Here is a 26,532-nt window from a genome sequence, read left to right as displayed (position 1 = left end):
TCGTAGGGAGTCACATCCCTTGTGTTCCCTACCTGGAGTTTGCATGTTTTCCTGGTGGGTTTCCACAGTGTGCTCCGGTTTCCTTCCAAAGTCATGAAAGGTTGGGTATCAAAGTGTCCTTGGAATTTAATGGGTGTTTAAGGCAATTCACAACACAGCGAAGCCGAACCTGTTCTCACCGTGATATTTTGCACTTCCACCTGGTGGAATCTTCCAGATTTACGTAAAGTGCGTACACAAGTATAAACAGTACACCGCTTGCGTAGCAGAAGCATCCACAGGAGCATGCGTCACATTTCTTGAAGTACCGTATAAACCTGGCCTAAGAGTTCAACACAGAACAGTGGTCTCTGATGAAATCATGGGAAGAATGTAATAGGCCACAGAGCAATGGTACAGATACCAGATCAAAGAGGTTCACACATTACTCTTTGTTCGGCCATATCAGACAGTTGTCCAATAGCATACATCCCAACAGCTGCTCCATATAACTTTGTTCTTTCCTTGATGAGCTTTACAGGCTTCTCCTGGTTGCTGAAGGGAAACAGGATGGTGGACTCAGTGGCCCACATTATGCAGTCATATGTGACAAAGTCCCATTCCATTAGTCGTCTCCACTGATGGAGTGGTTTAGGGCTCATCCAAACATGTCCTTTGAATTCCTCCCTCCATATTCTTCATTCCTCATTCCTAAGGAGGAGTGTTTTCCTGCCTGGAGATGGAAGGTTTATGGCCACTGCTGTTGGATGCTGTGATTGAGGCTTGTAAGACAATCACAGAATCCAACTGCAAGGGCTGGATCAGGCATGCCCAAAGGTATTTCCCATGTTGCATTGCCAAGGAAAATATTTTATGTGATGTTGATGAAAACATATCCAGGACAGAATTGATCAGGCAGAGTAGATTTTGATTCTGATTTTCAGCAAAGGGCAAACTCTTTTTTTTTTTTTTGCTGTATTGCACCCTAACTGTATCATATTTACAGATAAAACAGGTTTGATTTCTTGTGAATATTCAGGGAATGCTTGGAGATGTGTTACTCTTTGAGTGGATTATTCAGTTTTGCAGCATGGATTTCTTGTTTTGATTGGAGTAGCAAGCTTTGTAGTCAAAAGAAAGAATTGTGCTAAACATGTTAATGTTTTGCAGGTTTTGTTGATTGTTAAGAGAAAGTGGTTACTGTTTCCAACACTGTGGTAAAGCACCTGAGAAAAACTAAAAGATTTGTTTTAGCATCATTTGGAAATTAAACTTCTTTCCAAAGCTTGATCACTCTCATATTATCTATCAAACTTCAGATTTAAAGTGCTAGTCACTGTTGTGATGGACATGGAGAGGGAATGTACGTAGGTGCTAACATGTTACAGGTGTCTGCAGTTCCCCTACTCCTAGTAGGTGGCCCAGACATGTGTACAATAAAAAGGGATATGAGAAAAGGACAGATGATACTTCTATTCAATGCCAGGTTGTTTCCAACAGCTTAACATTGGGGAATTCCTGACCCAAACTCTCTTGGCAAACCTTGGACAATAAGCTGACATCAGAGAAGACAACACCTTCTTGTAACTTAAAAGCAAACAGTCACTGAAAGGGTTACATGGGACCTTTATGGGTTATGAACAGTTGCTGAAACACCAAACAACATTAGAGGAACCCACAGTCCAGTGTCCTTAATATAGTAATAAAGCCACCACTGAACGCCACTTAATCTGGGCATGATGACTACAAAACTTTTTAAAAAGTTCCTCACTTATGCAGTGAATTTATTCATCTGTTTTTTGATTAATCAATGGTTTGCTTCTGGTAGTTCTTATAACCTGCTAAAAGGTCAGATACATTTGAATAATATGAACATTTTCCATCTTTCTATCCAAGGCTATTTTCCAAATATTTATTAACATTAGTCCTCCTCTGACCCTCATCAATAGTACATCACAACTTACTGAGATCCATTTTATAAGAACTGGAGCAGACGCAGTCCAAGTAAAGTCTACAGAGCTGCAGAGTGTTTAGGGACCTACAAACTTCTAAATCATTTGTACACATGTCAAGCTTATAAATTCTCATCTAACCTGGCAATTCACAGTAGCCTGCAAGGAAAAATAAGCACAATGGAAAAACTACCGTGTCTGCTTCATGTTAAATCAGGTAAAGTCACTAGAAGCAGATCTGTTGTTTTCAACTCTAGAGCATGGTTTAAAAATCGTATGCTATTTTGAAAATTCATCCCATACATTCTGTTTTTCATTGTGGGTTTTAGCAGCTCAGACTTTATAATAAAGTGGTTGTCTCATTCTGTTTGAGAATGAGGCAAAACAGCTTCCTCCATTCAGGTGCTGACATGTAAGTAGAAAAGGTTACTTGAGAGCTATGATTATTAAAAAGAGCAAAGTCTTCTGGTAAAAGTAGAATGCTCCCCAGATTTATTTAGTTTGAGGCCAGGTTCTTTTGTAAGGTTTGCTAGAGTGTGTGCTGCAAACTGTCTGTCTAGTATGGGATATTAATATAAAAGAAACAGATTTGTACATGTCACTTTAAACTGGAACTTCTAAAGTTTTGAATGTCATATTTTAAGAGTTTCAAGTTTTGAGTCCAACCTCCCTTTGTACTTGACTCTGCATTTGTTTTGATTGCATATTTTATGATATGCTTTGAGATTCAAACACTTCAGCCTCCTGAATTGTAGCAGACAACTTATTATATTGTTGTAACAAATAGGGATTGGTCCAGTTGCAGACCTCCGCAGCTCCGCAATTCAGTAGCTCCGCTGGACAGCCAATTGGATTGCAGCTTTTTGTCACCTGGCTTACTTGACTTCAGTCAGGTGACCCTTCCCCAACCCTAATCTTACCCATAGTGTGACCAGGTGTTATCACTGGCATAGAATATAAAGCGACAACCTCCTCAATGGAGAGTCTATTGAACAAATGACCAATTAATATAGATATGAATAGTCAACCTCGCCAAATCTTTCTGGTAAAAAGAGATGGAAACCTATTATTGTTGTGACTGATTATCAATATCTCTGACTGGATAAAGCAGGCCGCATTGTGCACATAATGTTGAACACAGGTACCATACATGGAATGAATTACGTGTCAAAAGTATAAGCGCCTGTTGTCACTCAAGTCTGAATTGTCAAGTACAATGGTTCAAATCACTCAAGACAGACTTCTATGTAAAATTAAAAAGAAAAAAAAAATCAGAATCAGTTTTATTCACTAGTATGTAATGTGCAGGAGTTTAACTTGGTAGTTTTGGAGCTGCTTATAACAGAAGACATCATCACATATAAACAACATAAATAATATATATAATAAACAGTTGGAGAAAAGTGCGATTATAAAGTAGATGTACAAATAATATGAAATGAAAATGTGTGTGTGTGTAGTGTGTATGTACTGTATACGCACAGTTTCATATGGTATGAATAAACAAGGGGGACAGGCTAAATTATTGGTTTGTGAGGGCCTTGGCTATGGAAAAGAAACTATTCAGGTGTCTATTAATTCTAATTGTAATTGACCTGAATTGTTAACCAGAGAGACGTTTTTTGGAGCAAGTGATGACCTGGGTAACATGCATCCATGTTGATCTTTTTGACGTGGTATATAATAATTCATTGCATTTATATAGTGCTTTTCTCGGTACTCAAAGCGCTATCCACACAGGGAGGAACCGGGAAGTGAACCCACAATCTTCCACAGTCTCCTTACTGCAAAGCGGCAGCACTACCACTGCGCCACCTGTGAGAATATGACATTAGATGCATGCATGTCCGCAATATATGGAAGAACATAGCCAAATATTTTCTCAGCAGACCTCACAACAGGTTTTCATTTATTTGTGGAGTGGACCATTGCTGAATCCAGCCAGACAACAATGGAGAATGTGATCATGCTTTCAATTATGGCTTTGTAGAATTCTACTAGGATGGGCTAGGAAATACTTCATTTCTTTAGTTAGCATAGAAATCTGCTGCTGAGCCTTCTTAAAAATGGAAGTGGTGTTAATGTCCTGGCTGAGAGTATTGCACTGTTGGGCAGATTCAGAGGGCGCAGGGGTTGCTGGGAGAAAAGATAATTATGCAGGCTCATTAAAAAGGAGAACAAAAGGCACAGAGAGGATCGCCATCAACTGTCTGTGTTTGTTTCTACGTATTACACACACAATCGGATTGCAACTACAAAAAAACTACAGTTTTTCTGGGTGTATTTTGAGAGCTATTCCTTGTCTTCTTAGAGAGTTAAGGCTGGGGGGCTGTCAAAAGGCAGGGCCTGTTAAAGCCCATTGCAGCACTTCTTGTGTGATTTTGGGCTATACAAAAATAAATTGTATTATATTGTATTGTATGTGCTGTCCTGTGCCTGTCGTCCATGTGATTTAGTCTTGGTTGGATATGTGTTTGTCTTGGAAGCACTCTCAATCACACCAAATTTTCATATTACAACTGGAACCTGGTAGGACAAAACTTTACATTTCACTCAGAGGGCTGTTCACAGAGGTTTTCATTACACATATTACACACATCACTTCACATTCATTTACACATTGTCATCTGCACCTGCTGTATTGGACTTTATTGTTAATCTTAATTGTTTAATGAGTACTGCCTGATGTTTTATTCGGTTTCATGTATGTACTGTAAATAATCATAGCTGGTGGGGGATTGTGAAGGGTTTTTGTGTATACATTTTTTTGCCTTATTTTTCGAATATATACTTGATTGACTTTATAATATATCTTTATTATTTATCTTATATCAATGTCTCTGTGTGTGGGTGTGTGCATGTTGGGTTAAAGTTGGGTGTGTTCCTGGGGTCCCCAAAATAAAATATACAAATCACCGTTTTCAGACGGTGTGAATCTGAGTGTCCTCGTGACCGCTAGACTATTGTTTGCTGAAAACTAAAGTTCCAGTTTTCTTTTGTGTTTCCATTTAGCATATCTTATGACACTGTTAACCCGATTCTTGGCCTGTTTGTAGACTTCTTTAGCATAAAATAACAAAGAAATTTGGCTCAACAAATCAACCCACACAATGACAGGTCTAAAAGTTGGATTCTATTTCATGGACATATGATCTCTTTTTATACTTGTACCCTATCATTTGACAGGGTGCAAACACCACAAAAAATGAAGTTGTGTATTTTACCCAGTTGATTTTTCTAAAATGACCTGGTGTGAATGTGGGTTTCTCCATGATTGGGCCCTGGCTCCACTTCAGGTTGTTGGTTCCTGCTTTGCACCACATGTTTCTAGGATAAGCTCTGACCTTGTGTATTCTTGGGTGGATGTGGTATGCTATGTTATTTTTTCATGCATCATTTCTCTCCACTATCCATCTCTTCTCTTTTGATTAAAAAAGTTGAATTATTTCAATATCACCAACCAGCTAATCTGATTAAAAATGGAAGATGGTTATTAAAATAACAGTGATTATGAATTATTTGCACTGGAATATGAATTACAGATGTAAACTTTAATGTTTCCTGGATGTTTTTTGGTCAGACTACAATGGTAAATTTCCTCTCGAAAAGACTGTCTTGCTGAAAGTTGCATTCAGATGTGGTCAGATGGTTGCTGTCAATGCCATAACTTTGGTTTCAAAGTTGTAGGAGAAAAAAACACTCCATAACTTACACATATTGAAATCAGAAATAACTATAAATTTTTATATCTTTATCATTGTTATGGAAGGCACAGATATACACTGATTGCTGCTGTCTCATGGATCCAACATCCTGGGTTTGAGCCCTGTGCCTGGTGATTCTTTCCATTTCTGCATGGGTTTTCTTCTGGGTACACTGGTTTTTCTCCCATATTCCAAGGATATGCAGGTTAGGTTAATAAACTTTTTCTAAACAGTCCCGTGTGTGAAAGTTTGGGAATGCATGGTAGTAGGCCCTTCATACTGCAAGGCCTTGTGTCCTGTCCACAGCTGTCTCCTGACTTTCCACCAGGACTGCCACGATAGACTACTGCCCACTACAACACTGAACTGAAATAACTGAGTCTGAAAATATTATGTTTCTGTTATTATTGCTGTTTACTTATTTTACTTATATTAGTCAGAGGAAGGATGAGGCTTTAGATTTCAAGTGACTGTGAGAATAAGATAGATAGATAGATAGATAGATAGATAGATAGATAGATAGATAGATAGATAGATAGATAGATAGATAGATAGATAGATAGATAGATAGATAGATAGATAGATAGATAGATAGATAGATAGAACTTTATCTATCTATCTATCTATCTATCTATCTATCTATCTATCTATCTATCTATCTATCTATCTATCTATCTATCACTAAGGGTTAATTAAAATGTAAAGAAAATTGTAAATATTATAACAATCAAAGACACTGTGAAATGATACACCTTGACACAACAAAATGGTTTGGGGCAGCCATCCCATATACTTGTTGAAAAAAGGCAAAATTGAGCAATAGGTCTTTACAGACAATATGGCGGTTTGTAAAGCCGGACAGGGGAAATGACGTCATCTGGAGAGAAACCAGAAGTGACGTCCCCAGGCCCAGGAGGAATTTCCAGTTGTTGGTCTGCAGGGAAAAAAGAGAAAGGATTAGTGCACTCTGCCACCACCTGGTCCGGCATGGAATTACCTTCTTTTGAGCCCTTTAGCTGCCTCCCATGCACACGTGTGTGAAAGCACATATTTCCATAATTTACCCCTCTGCTCCACAGTTTAAAATTACAAATGAAACAATTCAGATCCGATTAAACTTCGCACTGCAGGCTTTAATTCACAGATATTTGGGTGCATTTCTGTCACAGCACTTTTTCTGCATGATCCCCCCATTTCAGTGCACCATAATGTTTGGGACAACTGGTGTCACAGGTGTTTGTCATTATTCAAGTGTGTTTCATTGTTTCATTAGTGCAGGCATAAGGTACCTCGGCTCACTTCTACCATGACCCTAACGTGAGGTTAAGATTTGTGCCAAGGAAAGTTATTAGAGACATTAGTAAAACCTTAGGATTACCTAAATCAACTATATGGAATACCATTAAGAAGAAAGAATACACTGGTGGGCTCAGTAATCACAAAGGGACTGGTAGGCCAAGGAAAGCCTCCACTGCCGATGACCGAAGAATCCTCACTGTGGTAAAGAAAAAGCCCCCAATGCCTGTCTGACCGATCAGAAAGAGTACTCAGGAGGCTGATGTGGATGTATCAGAAATGACTATCAGCAGAAAACTTCATGAGTAGAAATACAGAGGCCACACTGAAGGAAAAAAAACAGTAGTTAGCCACAAAAACAGGATTGCCAGGTTACAGTTGACAAGAACGAACTTCAAAGAGCCTGCAGAATTTTGAAAACAGGTCTTGTGGACAGACAAGACAAAGATGAACCTGAGGGATGGCAGGGGCAAGGTGTGTAGATGAAAAGGAACTGCCCAAGATCCAAAACATACCACATCATCTATTATACGTGGCACTGGGGGTGTTATGGCTTGGGCATGTATGGCTGCCACAGGTACTGGCACACTTATCTTAGTTGATGATGTAACTGCTGTCGCCCGTGGCACAATTAATTCTTATTTGTATTAAAATGTCATATCTGCTCAAGTTCCAGTAAATACCTTCAAACTCCTTGGATGGCACTTCATCCTACAACAAGATAAAGATTCAAACATAATGCTAAGGCAACGCAGGAGTTTTTCAAAGCTACAAAATGGAAAATTCTTGAATGGCCAAGCCAGTCACCCAACTTAAATCCAACTGAGCAGGCCTTCCATATGTTGAAGAAAAAACTGAAGGGGAAATGCCCCTGAAACAAGCAGGAGCTGAAGATGGCTGCATTAGAGGCTTGGCAGAGCATCACCAGAGAAGATCCTTGGCGCCTGATGATGTCTATGAATCACAGACTTGAAGCAGTCATTGCATGTAAGGGCTATGTGACACAATACTAAATATGACCGTGTTAACAGACCTGCCATTGCTGTGTCTCAAACATTGTGGTGTCCTGAAATGGGGGAACCATGTAGAAAAAGTGCTGTCATTTCTACATGGTGTGACCAGAGTGTGTGCACTTGTGTACTTAAATCACATCTGAATTGTCTGGTTTGTGATTCTAAACTGGAGCAGAAGGGACAAATCAAGGAAAATGTGTCTTTGTCCCAAACATCATGGAGGGCACTGTACACCTACAAACGGCCATTTTATAATTGCCGTCTAATCCTAACGACACAAAAGCATGAGTGCCCTGAAGAAACATTCAGACCAGTGAAGCCACAAGACCAATTGAGAGCAGACATAACATTTAAACACAGAACGCCAGATCTTTGATGTAGCTGCACAAGCTACTGTGCCAGCGTTCCACAATTGTTAGACTGTATTTGTAATCTTCGTGACAGATTTTTCTGTTTTAATTCTAGTAGTAGTAGTAGTACAATGAAATTCTTACTTACAAATCCAATCAACATGCAACATGTTATTCAGTCTGCAGGGCATGATAACAAGGACACAGTAAAATATATAATTTCTTTTTATTTACAGAGCAGAAACCATCTTATCTGATGTACTCCCTACTGCTGCTAGCAATACAGTCTTTTTATCACCTTTTATCACTCTAACAATACTTCTGCCATAAATGCCATCCTTGAAATGACAGGCCTAAATAAAACTCTGAAAGAGAGAAAAGCAGTTATTAAAGCTAAAACTAAAATTACCAACAAAAAGTCATAGAGAAAATGACTGTTATTTAGAAATACACTTTTTAAACCATGAAGTAATGCATTCCTTGGAAATAACAAACAATGTAAAATAGCCTGATTTCCATATTTCAGCTGCTATTGTGTGAACGTTTCTTCATTACATTACACTGATTGTTGAAGTTAAAGAACTAGCATGTGAGCAAAATAAACACATTTCAATATTTTTTAATATGGAACATCAAATAAAATGGTAGAGTAACAAGTTATTGCACCCATGCAGGTTAGTGTTACTTTTCCATACATCTGTCTGTTAATTTTCTTAATTCATGCTAAAATTTGAAGGTCATGCCGGATCAGAACTGATCCCAGCAGAAGGAATGAGCTGCAGATTGAAAACCAGTCCATCGCTCACTCACTCACTCTCTCACTCACACAGTCACATCCATTCACAACTTCCCGTTTGGAGATATTGATTAAATTAACAATCACTTTTAGGGATATGGAGAGCAGTCAAATGAATACAGACAGAAAGTGCAAAGTCCAGACTGAGAGTGACACATGGAGGGAGCACACACATCATGACTGCCATGCATTCCCAGCGTTCTTTTGATGCATTCTCTGAGCATATCGTCAGAAATTAACATGATGTGTGCGCTAGTTGCAGTACCAGCCAAAATATGGGTGGCGTGTGTGTGCAAGTTTCGTTACATGATGTCAGTATCGTTGTTTACTATCAACATATAACAGCAAGCTGCACTGCAGGTGCAACAGGATCAATGTGCATGCTTCGATATTTGATGAATGGTTTGATGTAGTGGAGCAAATCACCAAACTTAAATGCTGACATACAGATGTCTTTATGGTGATTTTTCTCTCATAGGAGATACAGGCATCGCCACCAGGGGGTGCTCCAGCTCCCCAAACACCCGGCATAAAGACTCAGACATGGGTATAAAAGCACAAAAGCCTTTATTGTGTGAAACTCATCCCAAAGAGTCTCCCACAGCACAACTACAAGTTACAAAGCACCAAGGAATACAACACTCTGCAAGTCTGTCTTCTTTGTCTTTCTCTCTCTCCCGGTCACTGACCCCTCTGCTCCTCTCTTCAAGCTTCATCGTCCTTCCTCCTGACTCTGGCTCCCACAACAGTGGTAGAAAGGTCTTTCTGTGTCCCACCAGGAAACACTTACGGTGTTCCAAAGCTATAGTTTGGAAGCACTTCTGGGTGAGGTGACTGCCTGATAAAGTAGGGCTCCGCAGTCCCCACAGTACACGTGGCACCCAACTGTGCTGAGCCAACAAACTCCAAGTCCTATGATGCCCTGTGGGAAACGATGGCACTGCTGCAACCCAGGGGAAGCTGCCATCTAGCAGTCTAGGGGAGGCAATGCCCCATGCATGCTGTCTCCCCCTGTCCTTCCATCTCAAGGACACCGGCCATCCCTAACAAGATATTTATCATTCAGCTGATATTCTGTATATGCTGTTTGGCCAATCATATGTTGACATCCCTCCAAATTATTGAGTTCAGATGTTTTATTGTTAACAGCTGCAAGCGATCTCTTTTGACAAATAACAGCAGGAAGGGGGTTGTAATGAGGAGCTCAGTGACTTTAAATGTGGCACTGTCATTGGATGCCACCTTTACCACAGGTCTGTATGTGAAATTTCCCCTCTGCTAGATCTGCCCCGGTCAACTGTAAGTGTCATTGTGAAGTGGAAGCATTGAGGAGCAACAGGAGCTCATGCATGAAATGGTAGACCACACAAACCTCACAGAGCAAGGCTGTCAAGTGCTGAAGTGCATAGCAAGTAAAAATGACATCTCCTCTAATGTATCACTCACAACAGAGTTCAAAATTGCCTGTGGAAGTATATTCACCACCAGAATGGGAGAGTCATCAAATTGGCTTCCATGGCCAAGCAACATCACATAAGCCTTGCCAACTGTCAGCTGGAGTGGTGTAAAGCAGGCCACCATTGGTCTCTGAAGCAGTAGAAATGTGTTCTCTGGAATGATGAAATCATGCTTCTCTGTCTGACCCTCTAACAGAAGAATCTGGGCATGGAGGATGCCAGAAGAACACTCGCTTCCACGCTACATTGTGTAAAGTTTTGTGGAGAAGGGAAAATGGTCTAGGGCTGTTTATCACGGCTTGAGCCAGGACTCTTGGCCCTAGTGAAGGGGAGCATTCAAAGACATTTTAGACAATTATGGGATTCTAACTATGTGGAGAAATTTAGGGAAAGCCTTTTACTGTTCTAGCAGGACTGTGCGTCCTTGCACGAGCCAGGTCTATGAAGACATGGAAGAACTTGAGTCGCCTGCACAGTGCCTTAAACTCAACCTTATGGAAACACCTTTGGGATGAACTGGAATGTCCTTTGCAAGACAGGTCATCTTGATCAGCATCAGTACTTGACCCCACAAATGCTCTTTTGGCCAAATGGACACAAATTCCCACAGACACACCACTCCAAAATCTTGTCAGAAGTGTGGAGGCTGTTACAGTATAACTGCAAGATTAGGCAACTCCATACAAATGTCCATGGTTTTGGAATGGGATGTCCAACAATCTCATAATAGTTGTGATAGTCTGGTGTCTACAAATATTTGATCATATAGTATATCTACTGTATATATGTATGGGGTTGCATGATTCTACTTTGTTTAGTACAGCTTGCCTCACCACTCCAGAGTAATGGGCTTATATCCCACCTTGAGTGTCAGCATGTACTCTCAATATTTGCAAGGTTTTTTTCTACAGGATTCTTTCTGAATTCCAAGCAGGAAGGTTACCTTAATTGGAGATTGTGCACCTTGATGGGTTGACATTTTGTGTCCATTGCTACCCACAGAACCTCTGGGTCTCCATATCTTTGAATGGAAATAATTTGGGGAAGAGGGAAAAGATGGATGAATTGATGTTACTGAGAAGCTGGGCCATCAACCTGATGATCAAAGTGGAGTGCATTAGTGAGTTAAATAGTAAATGGACATGTAACAAGTACAGTACATCTTAATGCCTGGGTGTGTTGGTTCTACTTGGAAATGTAATCATCTGTTCACATTTTATGGTAATATGGAAGCCATCCTGGTATAGTCATGTCAACATGTGCTATCCAAACATTTTAATACATTTCTGAAACCCACCTAATCCAAATCAGGGTAATGAATGGCAGTAAGGTTATACTGACAGTATTAGGTACAAGGGTAGGAACCAAACAGTCCATCACTTAATGTACACAATGTGGTCAGAGAGAGTTAAGTACATCAAGGGAGTTGTTCATACAAAAGGCACTTTTTGGGGAAATAATTCTTAAGGTGAGGGCATCTGAGCAAAAATATACACATGGAGGTAAGTGTTATCAGCAAGCAAAATATGTGCCCTTCTTTATTTTTTAGCTATTTTATTTATCAGTTTAATGAAATGTATGTATGTTTCCCACAGAGTATTTTAAAAATGTAGGGCTGAGCTTTATCTCTGGAATCTTTCCTGTCATTCCTCAATGCTGAATGTTTGCCAAGACATATTCCATTTCTTTAATGTGTCTGGCTCAAAGTTAAAAAATCCATTTCTGGAAAGGTGATTGAGAAACATTTCTTACAACAAATAGGGCTTGACTAGGCTATTGCTGGGATGTTGATTGAGGTCCATAATCTAAAACAGAATTACAAAATGGCAAAAAGACTTGTGGATTTAAGGCCCATGTGTTGGATAGTGAGTGTACTGCATGAGTCTGTTCTTTTTTTTTTTCTTTTATGATAATTGTTTGCATTAAATCCAACAAAATGCCAAAAAAAATAAATAATTATGACTGCTTTAAAGGTGAAAGTTGAAACAAACAATCCCTCCTCAGTAACTGCTGCCATCAGAATATCCTAAACTCCAATCATGAAAAATGTCTCCAGTATATTAATACCTTGATGTACCCACCAAATCAAAAGGCCTCATTTTTGAAAGACTGACTTGTAAATGTGCCATCCTGGAGGTTTTTCAATCCGTCACCAACAGCATAGGTAATAACAGGACCAAACTTAGAGTAAAACAGTTTCAAAGCTAGGAAAGTAAAGGACAAGACAGGGAGAGAATGACGGAGACCAAATTGCATTCAACAGGCTGCTGTAGTGGAGGGTTAATGGGAGGAACATTCCAGCTCCACTTTGGGCAGGGGGTAAATACTCAGTCAGGCTGAAACACCTTTCATCAAATTCATCACTTATTAATGCTTTTTGAAAGTGTGTTTTGGGTTATTTTGTGTTTTTTTTACTATGTAGAATTTGATTTCTGAGATACCCCTCTATCGAGCTTGTCACAGATTAATACTAAATGCTTGATAGTGTATTACATGTGTATTTTGGGCTATTTCTTGTTGAGGTCCATGGATCATTTTATAGCAAATTGTAAAATTTTATTTTATTCCCATTTCATTTTTTTTGTTAATACAATGTGGTTTTATGCATTACTTGATTGCAATTGTTGCATCAACTATGTAATAGGATTGGACGCTTTATAATATGCCAGCAATCTCATTACAGATTATTCCTCAGTGGATCACACTTATTGAACTGAAATTCTTGCATAGTTAGATTCAACTCCAAGGAGGCCCTAAAATCAGGTTTCATTTCTAATTTTTTGGTTTCCATTTTGACTTTGACTTGTAATTCTCAGTTTGCCCTTGCGTTTTGGTTCCCTTCTTGTTTGTCTTTATCTGGCTTTTACCTTATTTCCTATCTGACTTTGATTTTTTGCTTCAAGTAACCATCTCCTGGTTATATTTTTCCTCACAATAATGCTTTTTATTTTGATAAAAGTCAGTTAGAAAAAAATAACAAAAGAGGGTCTAGAAGGACGTGGAATCCTTTATACTCATCAGAATTTTGCAAACATTAGAGATGAAAATGGCCTGCACTGATGAAGAATCTTTGATACTGAGATATCTAAATGAAATTGCCAGTGGGATGAATGGTGTGTAAAATGATCAGACTCGATACACTTAAAAAGGTTTGGGGCAGCTACCCGTGTAATATCCCTGGCTGCAAAAGGCTTTGAAAGGAACAGAGATGTTCACAAGATGAGTCCAAAACAAAACTGAAGTTGAGTTGCAAAGATGGCGGTTTTAAATAATAATAATAATTCATTACATAGTCAAACCGGGAAGTGACAGGGGGAACCAGAAGTGACCATCTTCTGACGTCAGTCGAGGCACCAGAACCAGAACTGATGTGAGTCGAGGCGTCAAACCGGAAGTGATGTCAGTCACAGTGCTGGAACCGGAAGTGACTTCATTCTAGGCACCGGAAACCGGAAGTGACATCTTCAAGGTTGAGTCACATAGTTTTTTCCCGCAGCTGGTCTGTAGAGATAACAGGAGAAGATTTAATGCATCCCGCCACCCCCTGGTCTGGCGTGGAATTACCTTCACTTGGTCCATATGTCGTCCTCCTAATCGCATGTGCATGACAGGTGAAAGATATGACACTTGACAAATATTGTTTAATTTTACATTTTACACTTATTTCCTTAGCACTTACAAACATGATCAAATAAACATCAGTCTGGGGACTGTTTGAGAACTAATGTTACAGGACAAGGTTACAAAATTGATCACCACAAGTGAAGAGCTCAGAAGGGCAGATATAGACCCACTAGTCTAATAGGAATTAGATTACTCAAGAATGTAAGGAAGATCCAAAAGTGTGTTGCTCAGGATAAACAAGACATTGGCAGATATCTCAGCAGATCTGTTGAGGGTGAGGGCTAGAGGTTAGAGAGAGATTGAAATGTAAGGGGGGAAGGGGGAAAAGTGTGAAATTTAATTCTGCTTTTTCACAGTTCCTGGCACCTTGTGTTTCAAAATAGCCTTTGCTGCTAGTATTGATTTTATGCCTTGTAAAGTCTGATTTGAAATTTGAGGTCATCAGACACATTCATAATTTGGAGCAGATTACAAAGAGGCACTCTTTGTGTATGCCTTATTGTTTCTAACTGACATCATGTGTTAGCAAAAGAAACCAATTCTATTTCTTGTGTCCCAACACTAATTTAGTTGATGCAGTATTGTCGGGAGTCATCTGCCTCCATTTCTAATCTGCACCAAGTCTAGTAGCTCTACTGTTCTGAAGATTAACAAATAAAGTATATTACATTTATAACGTTGTGGTGTTGAGAAAGACACACGTGGTATAGTAGAAGTAGTAACTGTAGTATTGACTAATTTGTTGCGTTCATACTGTTGAAATAATATATGGTGTCATAATAGTAAAGTTTCATGTCATGTACAGTGTAAGTAACAGAAACTTTTTTTGGATGAAATTTCAGGCTTTTTTATGTTAGTCACCCACCTCCTAAATTCGATTGTAAGCTTTGTAGCTTATAAGGATTGACAAATACAATACTTTGAAATATTGAGTCACTTGACCGTGGGCTGACTTTGGCACATCATTAACCTGCATGTGAACCACATGGACCCTGAAACTGCCCAGGATGTATAAATAATACATTTCATTTTTTAAAGAAATATTCTTGCCACTAGATTGGCTTATCCAGTCCTGTTTAACTCCTTTACTGTTATTCTTGTGATAGCTCTCCCACACACGCACACCATCCTCCTGGAGTTTACACACCTCCAGTGCACAGCACTTACTGACGAGGGCGGTTGTTAGAAGAATGTTTGTGGTGGACGGAGAATTGGAACACAAAGTGCTACCGAAGAAAGTGATTTGTTGTGTTCTAATGGTGACAGTTCTTCTGAAATGGCCAGTGACATAATTATACTACAGGTTCTACGTAGTTCAAGCGATAAACTGTAATGCTACTTCTGAATGTGTGTCATTTAATAAACCTTTGCAATAGCATCACAACGCAAAGAATTTTTATTTTTAACATCTTTCTTCCATCAATTCACAACACAGTGAAACTGGATGTTGTTTTCTCACCATGATGATTTCTTGCACTGCCCCCTGGTGGAATCCCCCAGATTTACTTAAATTATGAGTACACGCATAGACAGTGCACACCTTGCATAGCAGCAGCGTCCTCAGGCTCATGTGTCACATAGCGTTAAGTATATCTCTGGCCTAAATCCCAAATATTGGGTGCACAAGAGGTCTGATGTCAGTTATAAGGACCTGCTGGCTTTCTTTGCACTTCTCATACTAAGGCTTATTACAAAAGCCTAAAGCTGAATTGCCCTGATCAACAAAACCTTTATTTGAAATGCCTTATGGCTAGAAAATCACGAGTGGAAAACATCAAAGCTTACTTTTCAGGTGTTTGCATTTTGTTGCTTGTCACTTCATACAGCATTGAGAAATCTTTGAAAATGGAAACATTCTTGGAGGCACCGATAAAGAGATTCAGTAGAGTCAACAGACCTGAACAGAATACTGTGGATGAGTCCCTTAGGGCTGGTGAGGAGGTAAGCACCTCATACAGTTACTGAGGTGGCCGTATCTCCATTGAACAAGAGGTGAAGTTTATTGGTAGCTTGACAAAAGTACTTGGAGTCTGAAAACTGGTGTAAAGTTAAACCTGCTGGTGTTGTTTTATTCATAGTTCATTTTTTATATTTCTTTTTATTCTTTAAGTTTATCTTAACAGTTGAAAATACCTGATATTGTTAAAATAATTAGGTGCCAGAATATTTTTAACTTTCTCTCTCTTCTTCTCAAAATAAGTAGTTGAAGGATCAGACCCTCTGAAGTTTAATATTTGATGTTGCATACTGTGCACTGATGGCTATCGGTTCCAAAGCTTTGACATCACATACTATTTTGTTTTTTTTCTGTATTTCCCTCAGGACATATGTATGGGGTCTTTACAACGGTTCAAGCCCAGCACCCCACTTCTCTTTAAGTCTGCCCCTGGCCTTTACTAATTCTTTAATTTTACTGAATAACAAATTCTACACTGAATTTTTTTCCTTGTTATATTTTTATGTCATACCACTAAAGCCTGCCACCAGCCCCAGAGTTTTCCCTACAAGTTGGAGGACTTGCTTGTGGGGCTGGAGTGTGATGGGTGCGGCAGCGTGCCAACCAAACAACCAACCAACCAAAGCATTAAAACTCGGAGCTGTCTTTTTTAAAATCTAATAGTGCATGTATACAGTATATGTTGAGTTTCTCAGACCGTGTTTTGCCATGGTAGTCAAGGTTCATGTAGTGTGCAGTATAAACAACATTTTCTTTTTCCTTTTTAATGATCCTCTAAAGAATTTTTGGCACCCACTCCATTTAATTTCTGATTACCACACAAAACTGTCTGCTAATTATAATGATTGCTCAACATTTCTTTGTTTACCATGCTCATTTGTTTTAAAAAGTGCACTCACATATTTTGTTATGATGCTAAAATTCTCATCAGACAGCATTTTTTATCACTTTGAATGTCAGATTGATGTTTTCTAATAGTCGTCTTTCTCCTAAATTTGATTCCAACACAAGCCCTGCAGCTTAACAGATTATGAAGCTCACCTGTCGTCCTCTAGATACTGAGGCATTAGTGGTGTGGTGGTTGTTTTCCCAGATCCAACGGAGTAAAGTATTTGTTATTTTCAAACTTCTATCCAACTAAACATTCCTGGATTCCAGGGAGGCAAAATAAAAAACGACGGAGTTGTAAACATGGGGGGTTCACACACACTTGATGTTTTCACTGGACTGACATTCTGTTTCCATTTGGATTTAATTGCCTTTTTGAGTTTTCTTTTTGCGTCAGATGAATATAAAAAAATAGTGTGTGAGTTGGTCTCTCGAAATGATTTTGTTTCATTTTGAATTAATGTGCAATTCCCTTCTGGTCCTTTATGCTATAAATACTGTATATGATTTCTTTTTCCTCTTGTCTCCTGTTACTACAATTTAAAATGGTTCGTTTTCACACTTGATGAAAACATTAGGCAGGTGTAGAGTTTAGGAGAGCTCATAAGCTTTGTAAGAACCCAAATGGCAACCCAGGAGACCAAAGCAACAACAAAGAAGGAGTTTATTAACTAAAGAAGGATTACTAGCAGCAGGGATCAGACTGTACAACACAATAAGGTACAAATAACACAGTCTAAGCTTTCAGGGCCCCATTAAACAATAATAAACCCTAAGGTGCGGTGGCTGGTCACTCACCCAGTGCTGTAAACAAGCATCTGTCGTTCTCCTTTAACCACCAGGCTCCTTTCCTCACCTCTCTTCGTCTCCTCTCTTCTCCTTTATTCTCCTGGTGTCCTTCTGCTGTGCTACCATTTGAGCCCTTGGTGTAAACGTCTTTACCTCCCAAATTCAACCTTGGTCTGTGAGCTGAGAGGGACTTTTAAGGCATTTCAGGTGAAATAAGATGGGGCTGAAGCTTTCCATAACATTAGAACTTTAGAAATGTTGTGACAAGAACAGGCCATTCAGCCCAACGAGCTTGTCCATCCTATTCACTTAGATTGTCCAAAGTAGCATCAATTTGACATTTGAAGGACCCTAAAGACCTATTCTCCATCACACTGCTTGGTAATGTGTCTTTGCATGGAGAAAAACCTTCTAACATTTGTGCGAAATCTGACCTTAACAAGCTTTCAATTGTGCCCTCCTGTCCTTGTTGCAGAAAGTATTTCTAAAGTAACAACTGGGATCCACTGTATTAATTCCTCTTATACTTTTAAATACTTCGTAGCTCATACCAATCAGTCCTGGAATCAGCCTTCTCACTCTTCTCTGAACTTTCGCTAGTGCTGCTATGTCTTTTTTTGTAATTTGGGGACCAAAACTGTACACAGTACTCCAGGCAAGGCCTCACTAGTGATTTTTACAACTTCCCTTGACTTGTACTCCATAAATCATGCTATAAAACCTAACATCCTGTTAGCTTTCTTAATCACATCTGTTCTCTGTCTTGACATTGATAGCGATGAGTCCACTATGACTCCTAAATCCATCCCATAAGGTGTATTTTCGAGTTTCACATCCCCCATTGTACATTCAAAGCTTGCATTTTACTTTGTATGTGTAATAGTTAATTACTATTAAGCAGCTTTTTGATCATATTCTTTAGCAGTTGTTGTTTATGAATATTGAAAAGATCAGCAGCCCCATACTGATTCCTAAGGGACACCACTTTTAATATCAGCTAATTAACTAGTTCCAGTTAACAGTCCCAAATACTCTCACCCTTCCATGGGTTGTCCTACTTAGACAGCTTGCAAATTGGGAGACTTTCAGTACTTTAATACAAGCTCCTCGCTGTCCTGCTCTATTTAATCAAAGGCCTTGTAAAGCCCTGGGTTTATATGGTTGTGGCCTCTGCTGGGCACACATGTGTGGTCACTGCCTGAGTTTCTTTCACAGTAGTAAGACTGGGTTTAATGTGAAAAAAGAGATGCACAGCCATGATGTTGCGACCAAAAATCAGTCAAACGCACAATGTCTTGATTCATAAAATCATCTCCATTTGGGATGTAAGGCAGCATAAGATTAATATTTAAGATTAGGGCATGGCAACCACCTGCACAATACAGGATAGCAGTCCACAGCAGGGCACTAAACCAACTTTAAAAACATAGGTAACATAATGATCACACCAACTGTAGAAAACCCACACTTCTATTACTTTAAAATACATTCTTTATGAAGAACACTAGGAAACAGTTGGATACGTGTGAAAGGCAGATTTTGTACAAATGTTAGAAACTTTTTTCTTCTCACAAACAACCACTTAGGCCTGTGTCATGAATTCTGACACCATGTACCACACAAAGGGGGGATCAGGCATCAAAAGATCCACACAAAAAGGCCAGAACTGCCTTTATTTTAGGTCTGCACAACTGAATTAGGCCTCACCCCAAGCAGCCTGACCCCAGTTTCTACATGCAGACTATAGCCTGCATGGGCCTAAACTGGGACTAAGGATTTTAAATAATAAACATTTCTGAATTTCTACAAAAATGGACCTGTAAAATACAATAGGATAACTAAACAAGGTGTTAAGGCTGACTCCTGCAATGAATGTGATGCTGCTGAAAAAATCTGACTTTTTCTAACCCTCTAAATAAATAGGCAACAAAGTAAATGGATTTATTTTTCACCAACTTGCTTGATGTTACCTTTTCCTAGATTTATTCATATTAATGGATTCTTGCCTTGTCACAGAACTCTGAAAGGTAAGGTGGCCCAATATGACTCACCCATACTGGTCCTAAAAGTGGAATATTTATCTTTTCAAAGAACAGACACGTTTATGTTATGTCAGCTAATATACACGTTGTAGACGTGCAGTCATTGTGGCATTGCGGTTAGGGCTTTGCCCTTTCAACCCTGCGTTTGTGGGTTCAAGTCCTGATACTGACACTGTGTGACCATGAGCAAGTCACTTCACCTGTCTGTGCAGCGGGAGCTCTGGGCATAATAAATGTAACCAGCAGTAACTAAATGTTGTATATTGGATAAAGGCATCAGTCGTAAATATAGAATATTTTGCCTTTAGAATAAGTAACCGGTTTCAAAAGCTGTGTGAAAAAGTACAGTCATGGGTTGCAAGCAAGCAGGTAGCTGGGAGCGAATAAGAAGACGGACGAATACGCACCTAACTTCAGCCTTGTGTTCATTACAGACTCAAGGGTAAATTCTCTTAGACAGTAATAATTACCACCAAGTCCTTTCACAAACATATTGTGAAGGAAAAAAAAATATTCCACTGTTTTAACGTAGATCCATCTCCTACCCACTTCTCTTCACATTCTATGACTCTACCGGCCCTTGAGTTCCTGTTTCTTGCCCCTCCAATTTCCGCTGAAGATCACATGAAAAAACAATATAGTTTGCACGCAGAACTGATATAGTTCATACACAAAGCTGCGATAGGGTGTGTACAAGTAACCAGTGCGAGAAACCAACATAGTACACAATACCGTCCTGTTACCCACATGAAATCAGCACTGTATACGAGGGGGGACCCAAAAATAACCGGAAATATTTTTAAAACGTGTTTAATTTAATTTTCTGTACAAACTACAATTAGTCTCCTTCAAAGTACTCTCCATTGGCGGAAATACACTTATCTAACCGTTTGTTCCATTGTTCGAAACATTTTTTAAATTCGTCTGAAGTAATGCCCATTAATGCTCTGGTCGTTTCTTGTTTTACCTCTTCAACGTCAGCAAAACGCCTTCCTTCAAGTCTTTTTTCATCCGAGGGAGCAAAAAGAAATCACACGGAGCTAAATCCGGTGAGTAAGGTGGGTGGTTCAGGGTTGTCATACCGTTTCAATAACAATAGTTTCTGCAACACTTTTTTCAAGAAGAAAACAAAATTTCACTGCCGCGCGTTGCTCACGATAATCGGCCATCGTAAAAAAACGACGCTTGCACAAAACTACTTTTACAAAAAAATTCACTGAACACAAGCACAACCTTCCAGACTGATGGCACTTGGCAGACTGACTTGTGAGGAGTGTAACTAGATCGCCCTAGCGGTCCAACCACGTACTACAAGTACCAACCTAACAACAACAAAATTCTGGTTATTTTTGGGTCCCCCCTCGTATGACATGCATGAAACCAATATAGTGCGTACACAAATCCATTACTAGATTGGCAGAGAACACAAGCCAATATAGTCCATACGAAAACCGATAAAGTCCATATGCAAACTGATAACACACGAGTGTAAACCAGCGCAGTTCACTCACAAGCCAATAACAAACGTACTGTCACCAGTGATATACACATGCAAACCAATATAGTTCATATACAATCCAGTGGCATGCATGTACAAACAGATATAGTTTACGCACAAACCGATTAATATACAGACACAAACCGATAGTTTATATAAATGAAACCAGTATTGTACACACACAAACCAATTAAGTATGCACGCAAACTGATAGTAGATATTCATAAACCAATAGTTTTCATACAAAAATGTATGATTTATGGCCTGTTTGGCGCCTCATAATAAACCTTTAAAATTATTATTTTAGACAAAGCGGCTTGAAAGATTAAGATTCGTTACAATTGTTTACAGTTGGAGCAATTGGTGAGTTGTGATCTTTGCAGTGTTAGGGTTTGCAAACTGAGAGCTGAAAATCAAGTATGAACTTTACAGCTCAAAGTCTAATGCATGATCCACCACCCCATACTGCCTACCTAATCTTATATTCTTAATATTTCATTGTTTTTAGAAATAGGATATGCTATATCTAAAAAGGGTAATTTTTTCTGCAAATGACAGCAAATAGTCAAATTTAAAAAAAACCTTCCAATTTCTAAGATCATATATAGCATTCACTGATATACCATATCCTAATTAAACTGATTATGTGTCCTTTGTAAAAATCCTTTCTTTTTCATTTGATATCCTTGCTTGAACAGTTAGGAGAACAAACAGATGCTCGTGTTGTCTAATGCACAAACTGAAACACAATCCATTAAATATCAAACCATCTGTGTCTTTAATGTAAGTCAGCACCATCTAAACTTTCTCTGTCTGGTGTCTTCTCAGAATCCCCCTGAAAAATGAATTAATTGTTCTCAAGTAATGGATATGGAATATTGAATAAGCATTTTGAAATTCCCACTGTCATAATGATATTTCAGTGGGCCAAAAAAATTCAATGAGTTCTTTATGTAAAGGCATCATCAGTGACAATCAACGAAGAGGGTCCTTTGGTGAATGCAGTTACCTTAAATTCCACTACCAGAGATGCCTTCTGCATTTAGAAGAAGAGAAAAATGGAAAAACAGAGCCTTTAAGTGAAGCAATACTTTAGGAAATCAGTATCATTAACTAAAGCAAAACTTCAGAAATGTGCACTGGTTGTCATTTGCCAGAATTTCTAGAGATCCATGTTATTAGGGGCAGCACAGTGGTGAAGCTATTGGCGATGCTGCCTGACAGCACACTGGACCTGGGCTGGATTTTCACTTCCAGTCACTTTTTTTGTCTCTTATGTGTCCCTGTATTTTTGTTCATTTTTGTTTCTAAATGCTTTAATCAGGAACTGAACATTTAAATGAAACAACATTTCAACTGTTTTGTGATACATAGAGAAAATGGTTTTCCTTAATTTTTTTTAGGTGAGGTTCTGACAAAACATTGCTGCATTTCTGTCTGTGCCGTAACTTTTCTCCCTTCCCAAGACTCAATTGGCCCTCTGCACTGAGGAGGGATTATACCTCTTTCTCTGTGTGCTGTTTTCTGGTCAATTTTGGAATTACTTCCAGGGCTATGTGAAGTCCTTCTTGGGATACGGAGATTCCAAGTCAGAATCTCCTCTGGTAGCACCTACTGTGCACACTTTAGCAGTGCTTATGTGTCTATGGCAGCTTCACAATTGCTCATTCGTTTACAGTGACCACGAAGTCCCATCTCATCCCACCTGGGACCATTTGATTGCCAGTGTAAACAAGGTCTTCAAAATCCTTCCCAGCTGTCCAATTTCCTCCTCTCACACTGTGGGTAAATGGTCAATCAGAACAACTGTTGTGAATCCTGTCACACACAAATTTAAAAATGGTAGCAGACATAAAAATACAAAACACGAAAACACAGGTCTGCCTTCTATATAGGTCAGAGCCCACTGAATAGGCCTCATCCTAATCAACCTAGCCCCAAACTCAAATGCCAAACTTCCAACCTGCACAGGCCCAAAAATCCTAAGGCTTTTAAACAGTAATACTCAAAACATGTCCAGAATGGAGCAGAGGGAAACCATAAACCTTTGGCCCAAAGTACTAACCAAAAGGAATGTTCCCTTATATTTGTATATTTTATGACAGAAATCAACCAATATATGCAGAAGAAAAACAAAGGGAGACACACAAATAAAAAGAAACCAAATAGGTTATCCAAAAATGCAAAACCACAACACCAAACAAATCCAAAGCAGTAAGCAAAACAGTATTTTGCAATGAGAACAGGGTCAAAATTAGGATATCCATAAAGCATAAACTAAAAGTCAGGAATCCACGTCATACCGAAACTGTTAATACCCAAGCTGTATAATTAGGTTGCCAAACCTCCTTAGACTCCAAATAAAGGAGACAGGGCAGATAACACAAAACATTACTATGTATATTCTTAATATAATACAAAATTACAAAGTAATTCATAAACAACAACATATTATATACATACAACACAGACAAAACAAAATTAATAACATGAAATATGAAAAGCAGCACAAAAAAAAAACTAAATAAAAACATTCTTGAGCCAGTGAAAAGACCGTGGCTGAAGCATAACAACAACCTTGTAGTGTTCTTGAGCAACCTCCTCAAACTACTCCGCCATCTACTCCGCCACATCTGGGTCAACACAACTTATGTGGTCTACTGACCTCAGAGGCCCTTGTCCTTACACATGCCATTTATTTTTGTATATCCCAAAATCACACAAGGAGTGCCACAATGGGCTTTAACAGGCCTTGTCTTTTGACAGCCCCCCAAGCTTTGACTCTCTAAGAAGACAAGAAAAAACTCCCCCCCCCCCCCCAAAAAAAATGGAAGAAACCTTGGGGAAGGTAACTCAGAGAGAGACCCCTTTCCAGGTAGGTTGGGCATGCAGTGTGTGTTAAAAAAAGGGGGGGGGGGGGGTCAATACAATACACAGACCAGAACCCAAGTAATCTTCAATAAAATACAGTGTCCTTCTGCCCTGGCATGTTCTGCTGCCTGCCTCCTGCCAGTGACCATGCCAATCCCATGGATAATCTGATCCTCCTGTAAATCTTAATATATAAAACACAGTCTGGTAGAACACAAAAGTGCATGCAAAATTCTGTTTTGCCATAACTTTATTGAACATACTGTACTTGATAAAAAAAATAATAATAGCACCTTGTACATGTGAACATTGGAAATTGATCTCAAGATGGAAATCAGAAATCTGGAATTAACTCTAATGTCATGTACTTGACATCTTGTAGCTTGAGTTGGGTGATATGGACTTAAATTGATATTACAATTATTTTTGCCCAAAATGTGATATTGGATATTTTTCAATATGTTCTCAAACCATCTTAAAGATTGAAGATCAGCACCATATAGGCATGTGTAGACACATAGGCATATTTTCTCACAATAATAATATGAAATAATACCAAAGGAAACAGTTTTTTTTTTTAATGGAACAATTTCAAGAATCATTGTGCATCAAAGGAAGATCTTATTTTTGATTTATATCTTTTCTTGCTGGCATCTGTGTCTGCCAGATATTGAACATTGTTCTCTCTCGCTCTGTTGGACTGTTTTATAGAATACATTTACATGTGTGTGTTGTACATATGTTTTTAATGATTTATGAAGATGTTTTGAGTCATGGGATAAAATACCAATCCCCCCAGTGCTGCTTTTTGCTGATGACATTGTGTTGTGTTGCACCAGAAAAGAGGAAGTGGAGAAGAAGTTGGCAAAGTGGAGTGGGGCTTTGGAAGACAGAGGGCTGATGATAAACAGGAAGAAGACTGAAAATACGAGGTGTAATGATGATCAGCATTCAGAAGTTAGCTGGCAGGGAGAGCTATTGAAAAGGATGGATAAATTTAAATACCCAGGATCAGTAGTAGCAGAAATAATCCATACAGTCAATGTGCCATTGTAATCAATTCTAACACAAGACGCAGTATTGAGCTCACAAGTGTATGTGCTCCATATATTCTGTGTGTGCATTTCTTACACATGTTATGGTCTTTAAAATTTACTTGTATATTTTTAATTGCTGTATTTTTTTTCTTTTTCCAGCATTGACATCCCTGTGACACTGGACCTGCAGCTGGCATTCGGCCTGCCACACAGTCCACAAACCAGGCACCTATTTAATGCAATGGAAAGGCGACTCTCATTACAGATGATGCTCTACACTTTAAATTTTATTAAATCAGGGTAAGTATTTTACAGAGGTTTGATAAATAAAAACAAAAGGTAATAAATGAGTTAAATGAAGATTATAATAGGCAGCATTTATAATGAAATAGAAGGGCTCCATTCAAGAGAACATAATTAAACTTGTGACCATCTACATTTTTAGAGTCACACAGAGCCAGACACTGTCTAAATAGCATCCTGTGCAAGACAGGAACCAGCCATCGATGTGGTGCCAGTCCATTACATGGCACACTCAAACACACACACACACTCACTCATGTCAGGCCAGTTTAGAGTCACCAGTTAACCTACCCTCAAACTCTTTGAAATGAGAGAATTAAAATTAAGTACCCAAAGAAAAGGCTGTCAGGCATAGAGACAACGTGCCATCTCCACAATGACTGGGCACACAGCTCTGAGGTAACTGCTAGTTCCATGCCACCCATACATTTATAGTGTTATTACCTAAATCAAATGCAACTTTTTTTTTCTTTTTCTCTTCAGGAATCCGAACTATCCATACACTTTCAGTAAAAGGTCCTTTAGCAACTTCTTGCCCGCCTGGCCTGCATTTGTGCCTCATCCAAATGGAGATAACTTCAAAGTGCTTGATGACTCCCTTAACAATGGCAAAGGTCTGAGGAAAGCCGAGTGTTCCTTCTGGGCTGATTACATCCAAACCCTAACGACTTCTACTAGTAAGTGTGTCAGGATCAGTTTTCATTTATAACGGCGCTATATAGAAGCATTATATTTTATATATTTAGAAAAATATTTACATATTTAGAAAAATATTTATATTTATATTTTATACATTTTTATATATTGACCTATTTATTTCAAGTATTTACGTCAACAACATTTTCTTTCGTTAGTCTGCACATAACTACTACATATGGAGGCAGACAGAGCCGCGGGTGCATGGCATCCAAGCAAGCAAAGTGAACAACGTCTCAGATTTTACTATGTAGGCTTTAACAGCAAGTCAGCCCTTTTG

The 26,532-nt window shown here is 38.9% G+C and overlaps 1 protein-coding gene across 1 annotated transcript in view; it reads left to right on the top strand.

Moving 5' to 3' along the window:
- Window positions 1–26,532, top strand: part of tg (thyroglobulin) — a 335,665-nt gene that overhangs the window by 305,934 nt on the left and 3,199 nt on the right. Inside the window, exons 45-46 of the mRNA XM_051936137.1 lie at window positions 25,413–25,553; window positions 26,040–26,233. Coding sequence (XP_051792097.1) covers window positions 25,413–25,553; window positions 26,040–26,233 — 335 coding nt within the window. The remainder of the gene's footprint in view (window positions 1–25,412; window positions 25,554–26,039; window positions 26,234–26,532) is intronic.

Source organism: Erpetoichthys calabaricus, chromosome 13, assembly GCF_900747795.2.
Source record: "Erpetoichthys calabaricus chromosome 13, fErpCal1.3, whole genome shotgun sequence".
NCBI classification, from domain to species: domain Eukaryota; kingdom Metazoa; phylum Chordata; class Cladistia; order Polypteriformes; family Polypteridae; genus Erpetoichthys; species Erpetoichthys calabaricus.
This window is presented reverse-complemented; position numbering and strand designations above follow the sequence as displayed.